Consider the following 16674-nt stretch of genomic DNA (forward strand, 5'->3'; position numbering starts at 1 on the left):
TGCACAAGTAGTGTGGGCTTTGTTGATTTTGTAGCCCTCCAACATTTTTATTTTCCCATTGGTACTTACATTCCATCTGCTGTTTTGCAGGGCTGTGTGACATAGCAGATCAAGGAACTGATCTGGCTCCTGGGAGGAAGGAGCCCTTTGAAAAGGCTTCAGTTTACAGAGCACAGTGTGTAAGCACATGGAGAAGAGCGGGATAGAACAACAGTGGCTTTTTCATAGCAGAAAAGCCAGCTTAGATGCACATCATACTAGAGCCTCAGAGTAATGTGTTTTCTTCCAGCCTTTTATAAACCTTTTTAGAAGGCTGTACTATTTCCTACATGATTCAATAAAAACATTCTTGTCCTAGAGGATTTTACCCTTACAAATATCTGGTTTTATCTGTAAATTATCTGTATTTCTGACAACGGCATGCAGAACAAATATGTTCTCTTCCCAAGCTCACTTCTGTTTTGCAGCAGCTCTTCTTTGTAAATGGCACAAATCCCATCTGTGCCCTTTCCACAGTACCGTGATCGCTGTGCCTGACTCTTCTGAAATTCGCACTTGCAAAAAGAAACTATATAGAATGGAGTGAGATGCAACTTTTTTTTTTAAATTAAGCAAGTGTACCTTCATTCTTAATGTATAGAACCGTAGTGTCTGGCATGTAGTTTTTGACATGAATATGTATGGGAGCTAGAAGTTATAAACCTACAGAATTTAAAAGTCATGATGTAAAGCAGCTGGTTAATTCCTAAGCACTATTGTTTCACTGGGATGCTGATTGAGACTTCAAATGTGTTATCCAGCTGAATATTACACTCACTTAAGGAATGCTGCTAACGCAGCTGTTTTCTTTTAATTTTTCTTGCCCTTAAAATGGGAAAAATGTTTAGCATATTTTGATCGTTTCGCCATTTGAAAAATTGCATTTTAAAGAGTTGTGAAGTCTGCCAATTAATACTTAGGGACTTGGTATTTCTAGAGTTTGCTTTATTCTGAAAGATGTATTTTCTATTTGGGAATTTGGTTCTTGAGACTCCTGTGCAGTAATGCCCTGTCACATTCCAGGCAGCTTTTGTGGTTAATAGTAGTTTCAGGAATGATTATACAAGGTCGGACAAAAAGTCCATCAAACAAATATCCCATCTCTGAGAGTGCCTAGTAAGGAGCATGAAAACAAGGCAAGGATGTGTGGTGAGGGTGGCTTTCCCCATCTCTGAATACTGTCCTAGTCTCTAGTGATTTGTAGCTTAGTATTTTGAGGTAGAAGGGGTATTTTATTAATGTTCTATTGATTTTTGTTGTTTGGTTTGAACTTCTTGTTGTGAACTTGTCCACCAGAAAATGCTTGATCATATTCTATTGAAGGGCATTATACTAACTTCCTAGTTATTTGGTAGTTTAATTATCTATAAGAATTGTCTTCATTTTTATGCTTAAGCAAACTTTGAGTCAAAATTGAGAAGTGCTACACTGTGTTGTGTTACTGTGCTTTCCTTAATTTTTATTTTTATTTCCCTGCTTGGTTTTGAAACATTAATTGTTTTGGGACAGTAATCTGGGAGAGAGAAGATTCTGTTTCTATGGTCAATCATATGTAAGGAGTTGAAGTTCAATTTCAGCTTACCAACTCTGCATAGTGCCGTGCATTTATACGTTTCAACATTCTTGCATAGACACATGACTAGTCAAATATGCACTTTTTAAACTGATAGAATCTTTAACAGAAGAAATGTTGGCTATGCAGACTTCTCAGCCAGCTGTCTTAAAGCTGCCTCTTCCCTTTCTTTCAGACTAAGAGTAATGATGACCTCTTAGCGGGGATGGCTGGGGGCAGTGGAGTGACAATGACCAATGGTGTCAAGGCAAAGAAGAGCACTTGTGTATCAACAGCATCTTCAGCTTCAGGGACAACCATGAACAGTCTGGAAAATAAACCCAAAACTATTGCAGGTAAATGGATATGTTGATCCTTAAAGATGGTAGTTGAGTGGCTTTTTATTTTCTTGTTATGTATTGAGGATCCAGGCTGCCTAATGAAGTGGTCAGTAATGCCATGGTCAAATCAAACACCTCCTATGATCTTTTCCTGTTTTTTGATAGTGTAATTGCCTTTTTGGGCGGTGTTCCTTTTAATTTTTTCAGTACTGATAATGCAACTACTATCTAAAGCTAGGTAATATAATTAGTCTAGAGAATCATAGATACATCTAAAGTAATTTAATTTGTCTAAAAAAATCCATGCCACAAGCACTAAATCTTTAAGATGTGACCATTTGTTGCAGTCAACATTTTGGACATTGTGTATTGCTTTATAGAAATAAAGTAAGAGAGCTTTCAGAAACTGTTCAGAAAAGTGAAATTATTTAGTGTATTATCAATGGAATGGAAATATGTCTTGCCTTCCATTGCTGTTTTGTATTCAGTAATGCTTGCAAAGCTGTAAAGCATCTGGAACTAAAGTAGTAATAATCTATGCTTGTCTTTATGAAATGAGATGAAAATACAAAAACCCTTAACTTTCATTTTGGGGAATCATAATATGCAATTCATCACTTAAAAGCTTGCATTCAAATCTACTGAAAAGAGAGACAAATTTGAACTTGTAGGAATAGCACTACTGCAGGTTTTGTACAGTTTGTCAGAAGCTGTTGAAGACAAGAAAAGAAACTTGCAATTGTTAAGCTTTAAGGTCTAACTCATTTTCAAAATACTGGTAAAGCATAGGAATTGGTAAAGTGTGTATCAATTAAAATATAACTGCACTGACTCATGATTAAGGCTGTATAAATGTTTACTCTATATGTATTTTATGAAATGTATTCACGAGTGTGATTCAGAAAATCGACCACTGTATTGCTGATACGAAATACAGTCTTCTATTACAGATGCTGTATTTTAAATTAATGTTCCTAACTTTCAAAAAACATCTAGGTACAAGTTCCACAACTAAGCGTAGCACTTCATCTGGAAATAAGGAGTCAAGCTCTTCTAGAGAAAGAATACGCGATCGTTCTCGTTTAAGCCAGAGCAAAAAGCTGCCTTTGGCTGGACAGGGGACCAATGATACGGTACTGGCGAAGCGCTCCCGTAGTCGCACCAATCCAGAATTGGATATTCGAATGAGCAAGTCCAAATCAGACAATCAAATCAGTGACAAAGCTGCATTGGAAGCAAAGGTGAACGATCTTTTGACATTAGCAAAAACTAAAGATGTGGAAATCTTACATCTGAGGAATGAACTAAGGGATATGCGTGCTCAGCTGGGACTTAACGAAGATCAACTTGAAGGTGATGAAAAATCTGAAGAAAAAGAGGCCATTGTTGTCCATCAGCCAACTGATGTAGAGTCTACGTTGCTACAGTTACAGGAACAAAACACTGCCATCCGAGAAGAGCTCAACCAGCTGAAGAATGAGAATCGAATGTTAAAAGACAGACTGAATGCATTAGGCTTTTCTTTGGAACAAAGGCTGGACAACTCTGAAAAACTCTTTGGCTATCAGTCTTTGAGTCCAGAGATTACAGCTGGCAATCACAGTGATGGTGGTGGTACTCTGACATCTTCAGTGGAAGGTTCTGCTCCTGGGTCAATGGAAGACTTGTTAAGTCAAGATGAAAACACTTTGATGGACAACCAACATAGTAATTCCATGGATAATTTAGACAGTGAGTGCAGTGAAGTTTATCAGCCACTGACATCAAGTGATGATGCCTTAGATGCTCCATCATCTTCGGAGTCTGAAGGCGTACCAAGTATAGAAAGATCTAGGAAGGGCAGCAGTGGCAATGCAAGTGAAGTGTCTGTAGCTTGTCTGACAGAACGGATACATCAGATGGAAGAGAATCAACACAGTACAGCTGAAGAGCTCCAAGCCACGCTTCAAGAGCTTGCAGATTTGCAACAAATAACACAAGAGCTAAACAGTGAGAATGAAAGACTTGGAGAGGAGAAAGTAATCCTTATGGAATCATTGTGCCAGCAAAGTGACAAGTTAGAACACTTCAGCCGTCAGATCGAGTATTTTCGGTCCCTTTTAGATGAACACCATATTTCATATGTAATTGATGAAGATATGAAAAGTGGTCGCTACATGGAGTTAGAGCAACGTTATATGGACCTTGCAGAGAACGCTCGGTTTGAGCGAGAGCAGCTGTTAGGTGTTCAGCAGCACTTGAGCAACACTCTGAAGATGGCAGAACAAGACAACAAGGAGGCCCAAGAAATGATAGGGGCATTAAAAGAACGAAATCACCACATGGAACGGATTATTGAGTCAGAGCAGAAAAGCAAAACAGCGATAGCATCTACCTTAGAGGAGTACAAAGCCACAGTAGCCAGTGACCAGATTGAGATGAACAGGCTGAAAGCTCAGTTAGAGCACGAAAAGCAGAAAGTGGCTGAGTTGTATTCTATACACAACTCTGGCGATAAATCAGATATACAAGATTTGCTGGAGAGTGTCAGGCTGGATAAAGAAAAAGCAGAGACGTTGGCCAGTAGCCTGCAGGAAGAGCTGGCACACACTCGCAATGATGCCAATCGATTGCAAGATGCCATTGCTAAGGTAGAGTTTAAAACAAACTTGTATTTTAACATCCTGTACACATCATGAATTACTGTTGGTCACTTTAGAAGTAAATGATTAATTATGAGGTTAATTGGATTGCAGAAGTGTTAGGATTGATTACTTTCTCTTAACCTTTGTTATGAAAATGAGAAGGGCCTTTTTAAAAATTACATGGATACATTGAGCTGCAGGGTAACTGTCATGTTACTTTTTTAAAATACTGGTATTTGAACTCCCACTTATTTCAAGTGCCAAACTTAAACAGTATTTAAGATACTGTATGAATTTTGTGCTTAAATTGCATCCTTCTGCAAGAGTTTCAAGGAGTTAGTGCCAAACTGGTGGAAGAGGGATGTCACTGAGAAAATACTGGGGGTCAAAGCTTGAAGTGATAACCCAGCTGTTGATGACTTGTAGGACCTTTCACAGGTGTTGAGAGACTATTTTGAAGTTTCAGCTTATTCAAGTTGGTTCAGTTAACTTAGAATAAACTAATGACAAATACAGTTTTAAAAAAACTAAACACTTTTATAAGCTTTTAAACAATTATTATTAAATATGGCAAATACACATAGGTTTTTTACTAATGATCCATCGAAGAGCAGCTTGTGTGTTGACTGGGTTTTTGGATACAAATGTATATTTCTAGTTCTGGAACAGCTATTTTCACTCAAATATAACTCATTTATCTAGTAAAAGCATTTACCATAATTTAATATAAAAATAAGAATAATAAAATTTATTTAATAACTTGTAAGTATGCATTTAAAGGTATATCTTCCTGATAAGAAAATTTATGCCAAATTTATTGTCTGAACTGTGTATTGTTTGCAAATCAAGATGTTAGTCATGATCATGAGCCAGTTAGAGTCAACCTTAATATGGAAGAAAAAAAAAAAATTTTCATAATTAAAGTTGGGTAGTGCTATTAAAATTAAAAATCCTGAAACAGATGATTTAAAGCAGGGCATTTTGTCTATTAAAATTGGTGCCTGACTCTGTTGACCCACCCTAAGCCATGACCTAATTTCTCTTGTTTTTCTGACACCCTATTTTTGCTGTTGGGTTAATGTTATTGTGCTTCTGATCCCAGCTTGTTACTTATGTTGCAGTTTCATGAGGCAGGATAAAATAGCCTTGCTGCTCCTGAAAGGGGAAGTCTGCTACCTCTTCCTTTCCCTGTTTTTTTAAATTCAGTTCAATAGCTTGTAAGACTCCTCTGGGAACTACTTCAACTCACTAACACATCTCACACACAAATGTGTCCTCCAAGCACTAAAATTGATGCACAGAAGAGAGCAGGCTTTTTTTTGGCAAGGGAAAGAAAGGGTAAAGAGTTTCCCCCACCCCCTCCTCCCTTTTCCATGGCAGCTAGATGTTAAATTGGATCAGCTGCTGACGAATTACAGGCTCGGTACTATGGTATTGTTGCTTCCCTTGAATTCAGGATACTGCTGTTAGAGTAGCTGGGGAATGCTCATGTATTCAGCTTGGGAATAAAAGAGTTTAACTCTGGCTCAGGAAAATAGTTGCCCTAGAACAATACATTTTTAAACACTTACACTTGACTTCTTGTCCCGTACTTTTATGGTTGCAAAAGTATAAGTATGGTAGCTATGAAACTAAAAGTGTGTTTTAAAATGCCACAGATTTACTTAAGATACGTTGTTTTTCAGGTTGAAGATGAATACAGAGTGTTCCAAGAAGAAGCCAAGAAACAAATTGAGGATCTCAATGTGACTCTAGAAAAACTTCGGACAGAACTAGATGAAAAAGAGACTGAGAGAAGTGACATGAAAGAAACTATCTTTGAATTGGAGGATGAAGTAGAGCAGCATCGTGCTGTGAAGCTTCATGACAATCTCATCATATCTGATTTGGAAAGTAAGTGTGACGAGTTTCTCTTGTGAGAGAGATGATAATTTAAGAACAGCTGAGGTAGAACGCTGCAATATAGTGAAAATATTTTCACTTGTCTTTCATATGTCTGAATTCAAGTCAGACTGGGCTTTGCAGAGCCCTTATACACTAGGGGAAAAAAATCAAGTTGGCTTTGCTTTTCCAGTCCGGGTAGTGGTTGGTGTGGGAATGAAAACCTGTGAATTGAGAATAAATATCACATCTGATAATGCCGTTTTCAAGTTGTTTTTCAAGTAGAAGAACATGTAATTACAGACTTAATAATAGTGTGCTCCTTGTGCATTTTGGAGACTGGATGATTGATTTAGTGTTTTGGTGGTGTTTTTTTTTAAGAATGCTCTCTTTTGAGTGCTCAAGTATTAGGAGTTCGCAGGTAGCTTGACAATGTTTTTAATTAATGATTTCTCCCGCCTGAAGAAAGGTGTTTTTAGTGGAGAAATGGGTGAATGGAGGCCCTGAAAGTTACAAATGTTAGAGCTGACTTGGCAATATGGATGTATTATATGTCTCTTTCTGTGTAGATTTGCTCAAGTCACGAAACTGATCTGTGAACCTAAAACTGAATCTGACAAACTTCAAGCAAGTTAGAATAAAACTTTGTCTTGACTCTGGCCACCATACAAGAAATGGTTGGGGCTTATAATGAAATTCATGTTTACTGTATACTTGTCTAGCTCCCTGTGCCTTAGTTCTCTCTCTGATCTCCAAGGCCTGCTCAGACATTCCTACCACAGGCTGGAATTCTGCAATTAGTCTCCATCTAAATAAGAACTTGGGCAACTATACCCTGGCAAGGTGTATTTGCACAGTGCTATTTACAGGATTCACATATCTGCTATTCTTCCATGGTGTACAAAGACTAAACAAGACAGCAAAAAAACCAAAGCATGATCCCTTTTAACAGCAAGGGAAATATTCATAGAAGGAATTCAAAGTTGTTCTGCTGTCAAGAAAAGGTAGTGTCCTGAGCAAGCTAAACTGTTTATTGAACTGAAGCTCAGTGTCTTCAGACCTGTGTCTGTCAGCTTGGTTTCACTAAGCAACCCTTCTTTGTCTTGAAAGACAATCGCTGTTTCTCTTTACAAAATTGCTTTAGGTTTTTATTCTGCAATTTTTTTTTTGCTCTTTTGGTTCCAAAACCAAAGACAGACGTTTGCTTGGGAGCAGGAGCTGAGGCACATGGTCAGTGGCTCTGACATTGTTCGCAAAGTAATTTTGTAGCAAAGTCTTAAAAAGTTTGAACACTTTTCTCCTTGCAGTGTTTTGGCCATTAACTGAAATACATTAATACAGACAACAGCACCGTAGTCAAGTAAACATTCAGGTATCTGCCTAGTAATACCTAACTGGGCAGAAATTTTCAACAAAAATTGCAACAGTCTTTGTTACTCATTGCTCTTGATGTAGTTTGGAAAATTCAGCTGTACCAGCTGATGGCCTGGCGTGATCCTTTGGAAGGAAAACCAGTATTTTAGTTATAGGCAGGAAGGAGAGTGGCATCTAGTGGCCGTAAGGAGGGATGGCACCCGAAGAATAGGAGTAAAAATATTTTTCAAAGCGCTGTTGATTGTGGGTTCATAATTAAACTTCATACAGAAGTGTCTTGGTGGTAGCCTCTAAGTAGTGATGGCAAAGAACGACATCTCAGAGAATCTGGGCCTTGGAGGTAGTACATACAACATAGAAAAGACAGAATTTTACTAATTTGTATTAAAGTGATGGAAAAGCAAATCTTAGTAGGAAGTTGGCTTGTGCTGATTAGACTTCTGGTCAGTTCTGGTATTGTCAGCCAAATGTATTATGCCTGTGCTTTTAAATGTGGAAATTTTAGTGAAGGTTTAGGTATTATAAAGCACTAGTTAGAAGAATGGTGAATCTAACCCACCCCTTAAGGAGAGGATTTGCCTAACGGCAAAGTGACCAGGTGAATGAAAGTGATGGGAAGACAGCTGAAAAAGGACAAGTGGTAAGTGATGGAAAATTATCACTTAAAGAATTCACAAAAGACAGATTTTACAGTTAGGAGAGAGATGCTTCATAGATGAGGTGGTGAGCGTTCATTCGTTTTAATGGTTAATCAACGCTAAATAGTAACGTAGGAATATGAAATGCTCTAGTGCTGGTGCTGAGGGCGTGCTTCATTGTGGGCTTCCCAAACACCAAAAAGAACCATAATGAACATACAATGAAACGTTTTTCACAGTAATCTGAATATTGTGCTGTCACATTTTAGCTGTTAATATGTCTGCCTGCAAAAACTGGGGTTTCTGATGTGGACAGTAGGATGCAAATTGCATTGATTAAAATCCTACAGTATGTTCCTGGTGCCCATCCAGGTGTGGCAGGGCCTGTAGTCGGCTGCAGCTGGACTCGTTACTGGTGGGATGAGGAGCTCGAAGCATAGTGCTTCTGTACGTGGCTAAAAAGTCTAAGAAATATTGAAATAAGCGGCATGTTTGATGTGCTCCGCGGTGCGCTGGGCCGTGGGGGTCTGCGGGTGCTGCCAGGGGCGGGGCGGGAGGCAGGCGCTCCGCTAGGGGGCGCCTTCGCTCCGGGTTTCCTTCCTGCCGTGAGGGGGCACGGGGGGCCTTGGGGCCCGGGGGGGAGAGGGAGCCTGTCACTGCCCAGCAGTGAACGAGAGGTCGTGGGGACGTTTTTCAGGGAACTGTGTCTCCTGATTTGCAGCAAATCGGTGTTTTTAAGTTGGCTTATCAGGTGTTCCTTGTGAAGCCTGAAAATACTCGTTGCCTGTGCACTTAGCACAAGGTGCGTGTGCTGAATGCGTCCGTTCTCTTAGGCCATAACTATTTCAGTCAGTAAATTTTTTGGACAAGGGTAGGTGAGCAATAAGGTTGATATATCTAATGTTCAGTGAATAAATAGTTCTTTTATGGAGCTGACAGCGTTCGTTTTTAATTCTGCTATTTCTCATTTTGAAAAGGATCTCGACAGCAGTTGTGAAACTAAATTTTGATGTTACTGTATTTAGGCCTTTTCTACCATAGTGTTGGAAAAGTCAGCTGGATGTTAACTTTCTAATTGTTAGTAGATTTTTTTTTTTTGCTAATGTTGGACCCTTAAAAAATAAAGCTTTCTTGCTGTACAGACCTGTTGTCTGACAGTGGTGAGCTCAAAAGCACGATTGAAGTGCAAATTGCCTGAGCTTTGGTATATTTGTGCCTCTTCCTTATACAAGGAAGCTATAATTCTTAAATGAACTAGTGCTGGCACTACTCTGTGTAGATATGATTATACTGGGATAGCCATTTCTATGCTAAAAAATTGAAATGCTGTCCTAGTGTAAGGCAGACCAGTGTAACTAGTACAGAGACTGCGAGAATGCCCATTGTGGATTTGCCATGTCAGGATTACTTGATTTAGTGTTGCTTATCAGGAATTTTAATGTCATGTTTGAAACCTACTATGCTTATCTGAATATTGTCTTTTTTTTCCTTTTTTCTTTTTTTTTTTTCCCCCAGAGACTATTGAAATTAAACAATTGAATGTTGATACTCATTTTCGTTTCATAGTGATAAATTCTAACTGCTAATTATAATTAGTAAGAATTACAGATACAGAATACAGTGATACTTTTTGTCTGGCAGCCTTACAAAATTCAGAAGATATCTTTCTTCCTCCCACCTCCAGCCCTAGTTGTAATGTTTTTCTTTACCATTTGTAGTCTGCATTTCCCATAATTTATTTTCTTAGCTTTTAGAAAGCAAGGCCTTTTCAAACTGTGATTTAAATCAGTATTGTTTTGTAAAACGTAGACTTAATTGAATCCTGCAGTAAAACACAAGCAGCTTGCTGATTTGCCATTTTTGATTATCCTATCCATTCATCAGAATGGTCTCCTTGTTCTTCACTTACCCTAAACAATAGCTACTTTTCATTTTATCTCAATCCTCTTTCTTGTCTATGCTCCTTAAAAGGAGGAGACTGGATGATGGTAGAAGAGAAGTACCTGTCCCACCGTACTGAAAAGTGCAGCACATACAGGTGGAAAGGGTTTGTGTGTGTTAGAGAAGAATCATGGAGGTTGTGAGGATGCAGAAAAGAAGGACAGCACAAGGCAGCTGTACAGAGAATTGCTGCCTGTGTCCCTATTTTGACTACTTGACTTTTCAGGCTGTAATTGGTGACACAATGTGAAGAATGGCGTTCAGGCTGTAAGAGGTGAAATCACTTAACTTAGTCGTAATTTCTTGCTACATTTCAAATTCAGTTGCAATTTGGTAGTCCTTGTCTTTTTTTTTTTTTTTTAATCTCTTCGATTGGTTGGGGGGAAGACTGTTTCCAACAACTGCTGTGAAGTGCTCTGTATTGTTTATAGTAACTGCAGAATATTCAGACCATCGTGTTTTACTTCAAAGCATAAATATACTCAAACTTAATGGTGCGTTTCGTATCTCACAAAAGCTCAAAACAATGGCATTACACAAGCTTTAGCTCTGGATGCATTTATGGTTTCTGGTTTGTGGTTATTTTTAGATGAACTATAGCTTGGTTATAGTAGTAGAACAAATTTTGTTTTTAAAAACACATTTTCTTTGAACTGTCTTTAAAAGAGAAAATGGTCACCCACTAGATTTTGTTTCAAAATGCTACTGGAAGCTCTTTAGGGCACGTGGACTTGCTGTCGCTGTTGAAGGTTATCTAATTTGCAGTGGTTTTTTTTAGCATGTGTTTAAAGGAAAAAAGGGTGGGGAGGGGGAGCAACTTTTATAACTTTGACCTAAAGCTGGCATCTCAGTGCTGACTTTAGCTCACCCAAGTTGTGTATACAGAAACAAGCTAAAAATTGGAGGGCTTTGCTTAAATACGATGGTAGCATGAGATTTGAGTGGCCCACTCTGTTAGGCTTATCTTCAAAGCTTAAAGATCAGTTGGATGCATCTTAAAATGTACAGTGTTATAAGGAGGAGATAAATAACAGAAATATCTGTCTAATTTTAGTGTTTCAACTTTTCCGAGCCTGAAAGGTTATCATGTTTTCAGGCCAACTGAGGTTTATATCATTCTTGTAAAGAAATTGGCCGTGGCATTAAAAGCCTCTGTACTTAGGACTGTTGAGGCAAAACTCAAGAATTTCTTCTGATGAAGAAACCGAAAGGAATTCCATGATTGAAAAATCAAAATGTTCCTGTGAGCATAGTTGAGGCTCCTGAATGTACACATCAGCAAAAATCAGCTTAAATCTATTCTTAGTCTTTGTTACGTCTGATTTAAACATTTTTGAAATGCTTACTGTTTTCCATTTAGCCCGCCATAGCCTCATTTTTATCATTGAGAAAAGCCCTTTGACAAAAGACCAGGAGTACTGAAGGTATAGGCGTACTTGGGAGGACATTGGTAGGTATTGGCAGAACGAATGATTTTTGAATAAACCCTGGTTTAATGGTTTTCCCGAGACCTGATACCCAAATAAAAGCATTGAAAAGTTTTTTCATGTTAGAAAATGAGAGCCACAAAACTTCACTGTATCAGTCTGTTTGTATGAACATATACCCGTCTTCTGACTATTCAAACATTTATTATGCAGTTCTGTAGATTTTTGCCAAGGTTTTGTATTGTTATTAGGCACATTGAATCTTTTTGTGGCAAGTGCATTGCTAATATACAGGAAAAATATTTCTTTCCATCAGGTCTTGGAATAATGAACCTGAACAAAAAAATGCATTCAGTCAGTTGGCCCCTCATTTTTACAGTTTGGAAATATCTACATGATGCTATAGAAATAAAACATCCTGGAATCCAAGGATCAATGAAGTAACATAGCAATTAGAAATCTATGCTGTGTTGTTCTTCATTAATTGCATAGTTATAAGAACGGAGTAATTAATCACGTTGTCCTTGCATATTAAATAAAGTAGCAAATGAATAATAATTGCAGTAGCTAGTCTGTCAGACGCCACATGAGGAGCTGGTGGTGATCGAGCTGTGTACCCTTTTGTATAGCTGCTGGCAGATTTAGGGGACCATCTCTTTCATAACATGATCTCATAGACTGTTTGTCCATTTGCTGTAAATAGAGCTTCTTTCAACTTCAGATAGTAGCTTGATAGACAAGAATGTAAGATTCTTGAGGACACGAAGAATTTTATCCCCGTTGAAGGCATGGCTGTGGGTGTTATGTCAGCTGCTTTGTGACAGGGAGTAAATTGTGAATCAAAAGGCTTCGTGTAGCTGCAGCTTACATTTGAAGAGAGAAAACCCCCAGGCATCCATGGTTTTAGAATCCTTCCATGGTAAATTACCTACCTTGTTTTTTTACTCTTTGTTATTGCTTTGTCATTTTAATATTGTGAAGGGTAGAGAAGAGACTGGGATTTGTATAAGAATTGAGTTTGCTTCTGCTGTTCCCCTCACCAGTCATAGAGAAGTATGTACTTATTGATGCTTTCTCTCAAATTATTTCTGCTCATACTATTTTTCTCCAGATGGCTTTGGTTATAAAAATGTATTCCCTGAGTAAGTTTTTAAAAATATTTGCAGGTTGTTTCAGTTACTCTTTTTAAAATAAATAGATCCCTGACTATGATCTTACAGAGAATGTGACTTTCTTTCCAGATACAGTTAAAAAACTTCAGGACCAAAAGCATGACATGGAAAGAGAGATAAAGAACCTTCACAGGAGACTCCGGGTAGGTTAAAACTGAAAAACTCAATAAATTGTAAACTTGGAATGTCATAAGACCTGCATGTGAAATTGTCAAAAGGTAATATGATTAGGTGTAATAGCATTAAAATAATTATTTCTAAGAGATGGGCATCATATAGGAATATATTTGCTAACCTACAGACACTAAAGAATTAACTTCTGAAAAATTCTGTGTCACAGAGATACAGCGTTGGGCTTGGGAGAAAATGTTCTTGTCTCTTCTGATGCATAGTTTAATATTTTTTCCCCCCTCCACTTTGAACATTTTCTTTGTTTCTAGAAAAGAAATTTATGGCCTTGGAAGCCTAGTTATTTCCAGCAAAACCTCTTCAATTTAACTTGTAAGTTAGGTTGTGCCTAACACCAGAGATGAGCGCCTTTATCATTGCTGTAAATTGTTTCCAGTAACAGCATAGGGAAACTATGAATAATAAGGAAAACTTTTATTTTTAACTTCAAAATTCTTGCTGCTGCTTTCAATTTAAAGTTTCATTTACTTACAGGAGGAGTCAGCAGAATGGCGTCAGTTCCAGGCTGATCTACAGACTGCAGTGGTTATAGCAAATGATATAAAGTCTGAGGCCCAGGAAGAGATAGGAGACCTGAAGCGTAGATTACATGAAGCTCAGGAGAAAAATGAGAAGCTGACTAAAGAGCTGGAGGAAATCAAGTCACGCAAGTATGCAAAAGGCAACAGGGTTATTGTATCTTTTGTAGGGAGGGTACAATTTTGGAAGTCCAGTATCTTAACTATCATTGAGACTCTGGAAGTCTGTAAATCCTCTCACTGTGAGGATCTGTATTTCAACAAGCTGCTTTACGCAGGCTTTCAGGGGTCGAAATAGGTAAACTTATAAGAACAGTATTTGTTTCTTTATACTGTATGCTTCATCCATCCAAGAATATTCAGTTTGGCACTTTGGAAAAACCGGGTTGAAGGGGAGGATTTTTCCCATGTAACAGCTGGACGTGGTGTAACTTCCCTCAGTGTAGAAACAAGCAGTGTTGGCTTTTCTGTACCATCATTAATACTTCTTATTAGCAGCCAAGGCTTTTGACATGGTTAAAAATACAGCTGGATTTTTGCCTGAGAAGAAAGCTTTGGCTAATTCTGCATATATCTTGTACTGTTTTCTTTCCACTGATAATTGTTTCTGGGAATAAGTATTGATTTTGGTAGACTTTTCCCCTGGTGCTTAAGCTCTCTTGCTGACAAATAGTAAGAATTTACAGTGATAATTTAGGTTGATAATCTATTTCTAAATTACAGTGGAAAGAAAACTAGGTTAATGTAATGACTGATTTGGACCATAGATTTTAATTTTACTTCCAACTTGTGTTGATTTTTTTAATACTTTGCATGTTAAAATGTTTGTTAATGCCTAAATGAGCTGCATACTGATTTCAGGCAGGAAGAGGAACGTGGTCGAGTGTACAATTACATGAATGCTGTAGAGAGGGATTTGGCAGCTCTGAGACAAGGAATGGGCCTGAGTCGCAGATCATCCACCTCCTCAGAGCCAACTCCTACTGTAAAAACACTCATCAAGTCATTTGACAGTGCCTCCCAAGGTAATTATTTTCGACCAGTGTAACAGCTGTACAAAGTTACGATTTTGTATCTGTTGATATGGACACTTCTAATGGCTTAGCTAATTCAAAGGTAAGTTGTTTTGTTGTAATGTCATGACCTATAAGCGATGGCTGAAACAAACCAACCTAAACTAGATTGCACAACAGATCGTTCACTGCAGCATCCTTTTTTTTGTCGTCTTTTATTTTTTCTTTACTGTCGCATTGCCAATGACTCATATGCTAGCTGCTTTAATTCAATGCTCCTGTATATTAGAAATACATAAACACGTTACACAGATAATTATAGCTGGAAGCACAGCTGATTTCAGCCTTACTATTAAAATGTGAACTTAATATGCCAAATTAAGCATTTTAAAAGCCATGTAATAGCTAGAGCTGAGTTTGTTTCTTTAATAACTTACATTCTTATAGTCAAAGTGCTGATGAAAGTTAAAAATAAGGTCCAGCCAGTATCACATATAGGGAATATTTTCTAAAATGAAAGGGATCTCACTGTTGAGACAATGGACTTTACTATAATTCTCTGATTGTGGTAACAGGTGCTGTTGTCCTTCTCTATAGATGAGCAGAATAAGGAATTCAAGTAATTATCCTGAAATGAGAAACACTTGGGTTTTAGCTCTGACTGCATATGTGACCTTGTATGGATTAAAATGTTTCCCTCGCCAGCCCTCTTGGCTTTGAATTTCATGTATAATAACGTCACTGTAAGTCTCTGATGTAAAAACCTTGGCTGGAAGTAGACTATATTACCGGAGAGACTTACAGTACTGTACTGTGCATGTCAAGTCTATTTTCAATTGCTTATAACCAGGACATCTGTTAAGGTATAGAGGCATCTCTCTATTACTTGGCAATCGTTCCATTTCCATGCTTCTCTTTGTTCATAGGTATTTACAGATTTTTTTCTTTCCTAGTGTTAATATAGAAGGTTTTTTTAATCTGTTACTGGATAAAGGTGCTTTCTTGCCAGAGTTAGTTTGGTAAAATGATAAATCACCTCTCCCTTCTTATTAATCTTTTATTTCAAGCTGCTATCTGCCGCCTTCCTCAGCATTCGTGTCTAATCATGCTGTTAAATAATCAGATGACTGATTCACCAACTCAGTATTTGTCTGTTTTCATACATTTCCAAACACGTTATTTGTTTAATCCCAAAATTTCAGGGACTGTCTTTACCTATATAATATGTAGTTCCTGTGGATTTGATCGGAAACTGGAAAGGAGAAGCAGGTGTGATATAGGTTATGTTTCTTGTCTTACTGGCAGACCCCGGAGCCTGCTACCATCTCTTTAATTATCTGGAGATCAGAGAACTGATAATACCATCATTTACATCTGCCAGGGTAATAGCTTCCTGCACCTTAGCCTTGTCCACCCAAAGTAAACTTATGTTTTTACCGTAGATGATATATTCAAGGCAGAAAATGAATGCAATTACAGAGGAGTAAGTGTGTAGGCATACTTTTAAATGATTTTGCTGTCAGTTACTAATTGAAATTCTGAAAGATTGATCTGGTAAAACTAGTAATGTAAAGTACAAAGAGAGAGTTTGCTGTAACAGCCAGTCTCCTGTTTCATTGCAAAACAGTGCAATGCTCATGATGGTTTCCTTTCTGTGTTTCTACTAGTTCCAAGCCCTGCTGCTGCCACAATTCCTCGCACTCCCCTGAGCCCAAGTCCCATGAAAACTCCCCCAGCTGCTGCTGTATCCCCTATGCAGGTAGGTGTTTTATGAATGCACTTAATCCTTCTTTGTGAAGAAGAGCATGTAAAACTACAGGTGGTAATATACAAATATTGACTGACTTTGTGGGGAAATAACAATAAAATGTTGCCTCAAGTAATTAGTAAATTGCTCAGTCTGACAAAAGAGTCTTTCACTGAAAACCATGTTGTAAATGCAAGATTTGGCATAATTTGGAAGTT

General features: G+C 37.9%; 1 protein-coding gene across 4 annotated transcripts in view; it reads left to right on the forward strand.

The window, feature by feature from the left end:
• The window catches only part of SPECC1L (sperm antigen with calponin homology and coiled-coil domains 1 like), a 70432-nt gene that overhangs the window by 18599 nt on the left and 35159 nt on the right, over positions 1-16674 (forward strand). For all 4 annotated transcript variants that reach the window (XM_068412357.1, XM_068412354.1, XM_068412355.1 and 1 more), the window contains 7 exons: positions 1788-1947; positions 2929-4562; positions 6242-6449; positions 13059-13132; positions 13653-13828; positions 14558-14721; positions 16377-16468. In XM_068412357.1, coding sequence (XP_068268458.1) covers positions 1788-1947; positions 2929-4562; positions 6242-6449; positions 13059-13132; positions 13653-13828; positions 14558-14721; positions 16377-16468 — 2508 coding nt within the window. The remainder of the gene's footprint in view (positions 1-1787; positions 1948-2928; positions 4563-6241; positions 6450-13058; positions 13133-13652; positions 13829-14557; positions 14722-16376; positions 16469-16674) is intronic.

The sequence above is a fragment of the Nyctibius grandis genome, chromosome 14, assembly GCF_013368605.1.
Source record: "Nyctibius grandis isolate bNycGra1 chromosome 14, bNycGra1.pri, whole genome shotgun sequence".
NCBI lineage: Eukaryota > Metazoa > Chordata > Aves > Nyctibiiformes > Nyctibiidae > Nyctibius > Nyctibius grandis.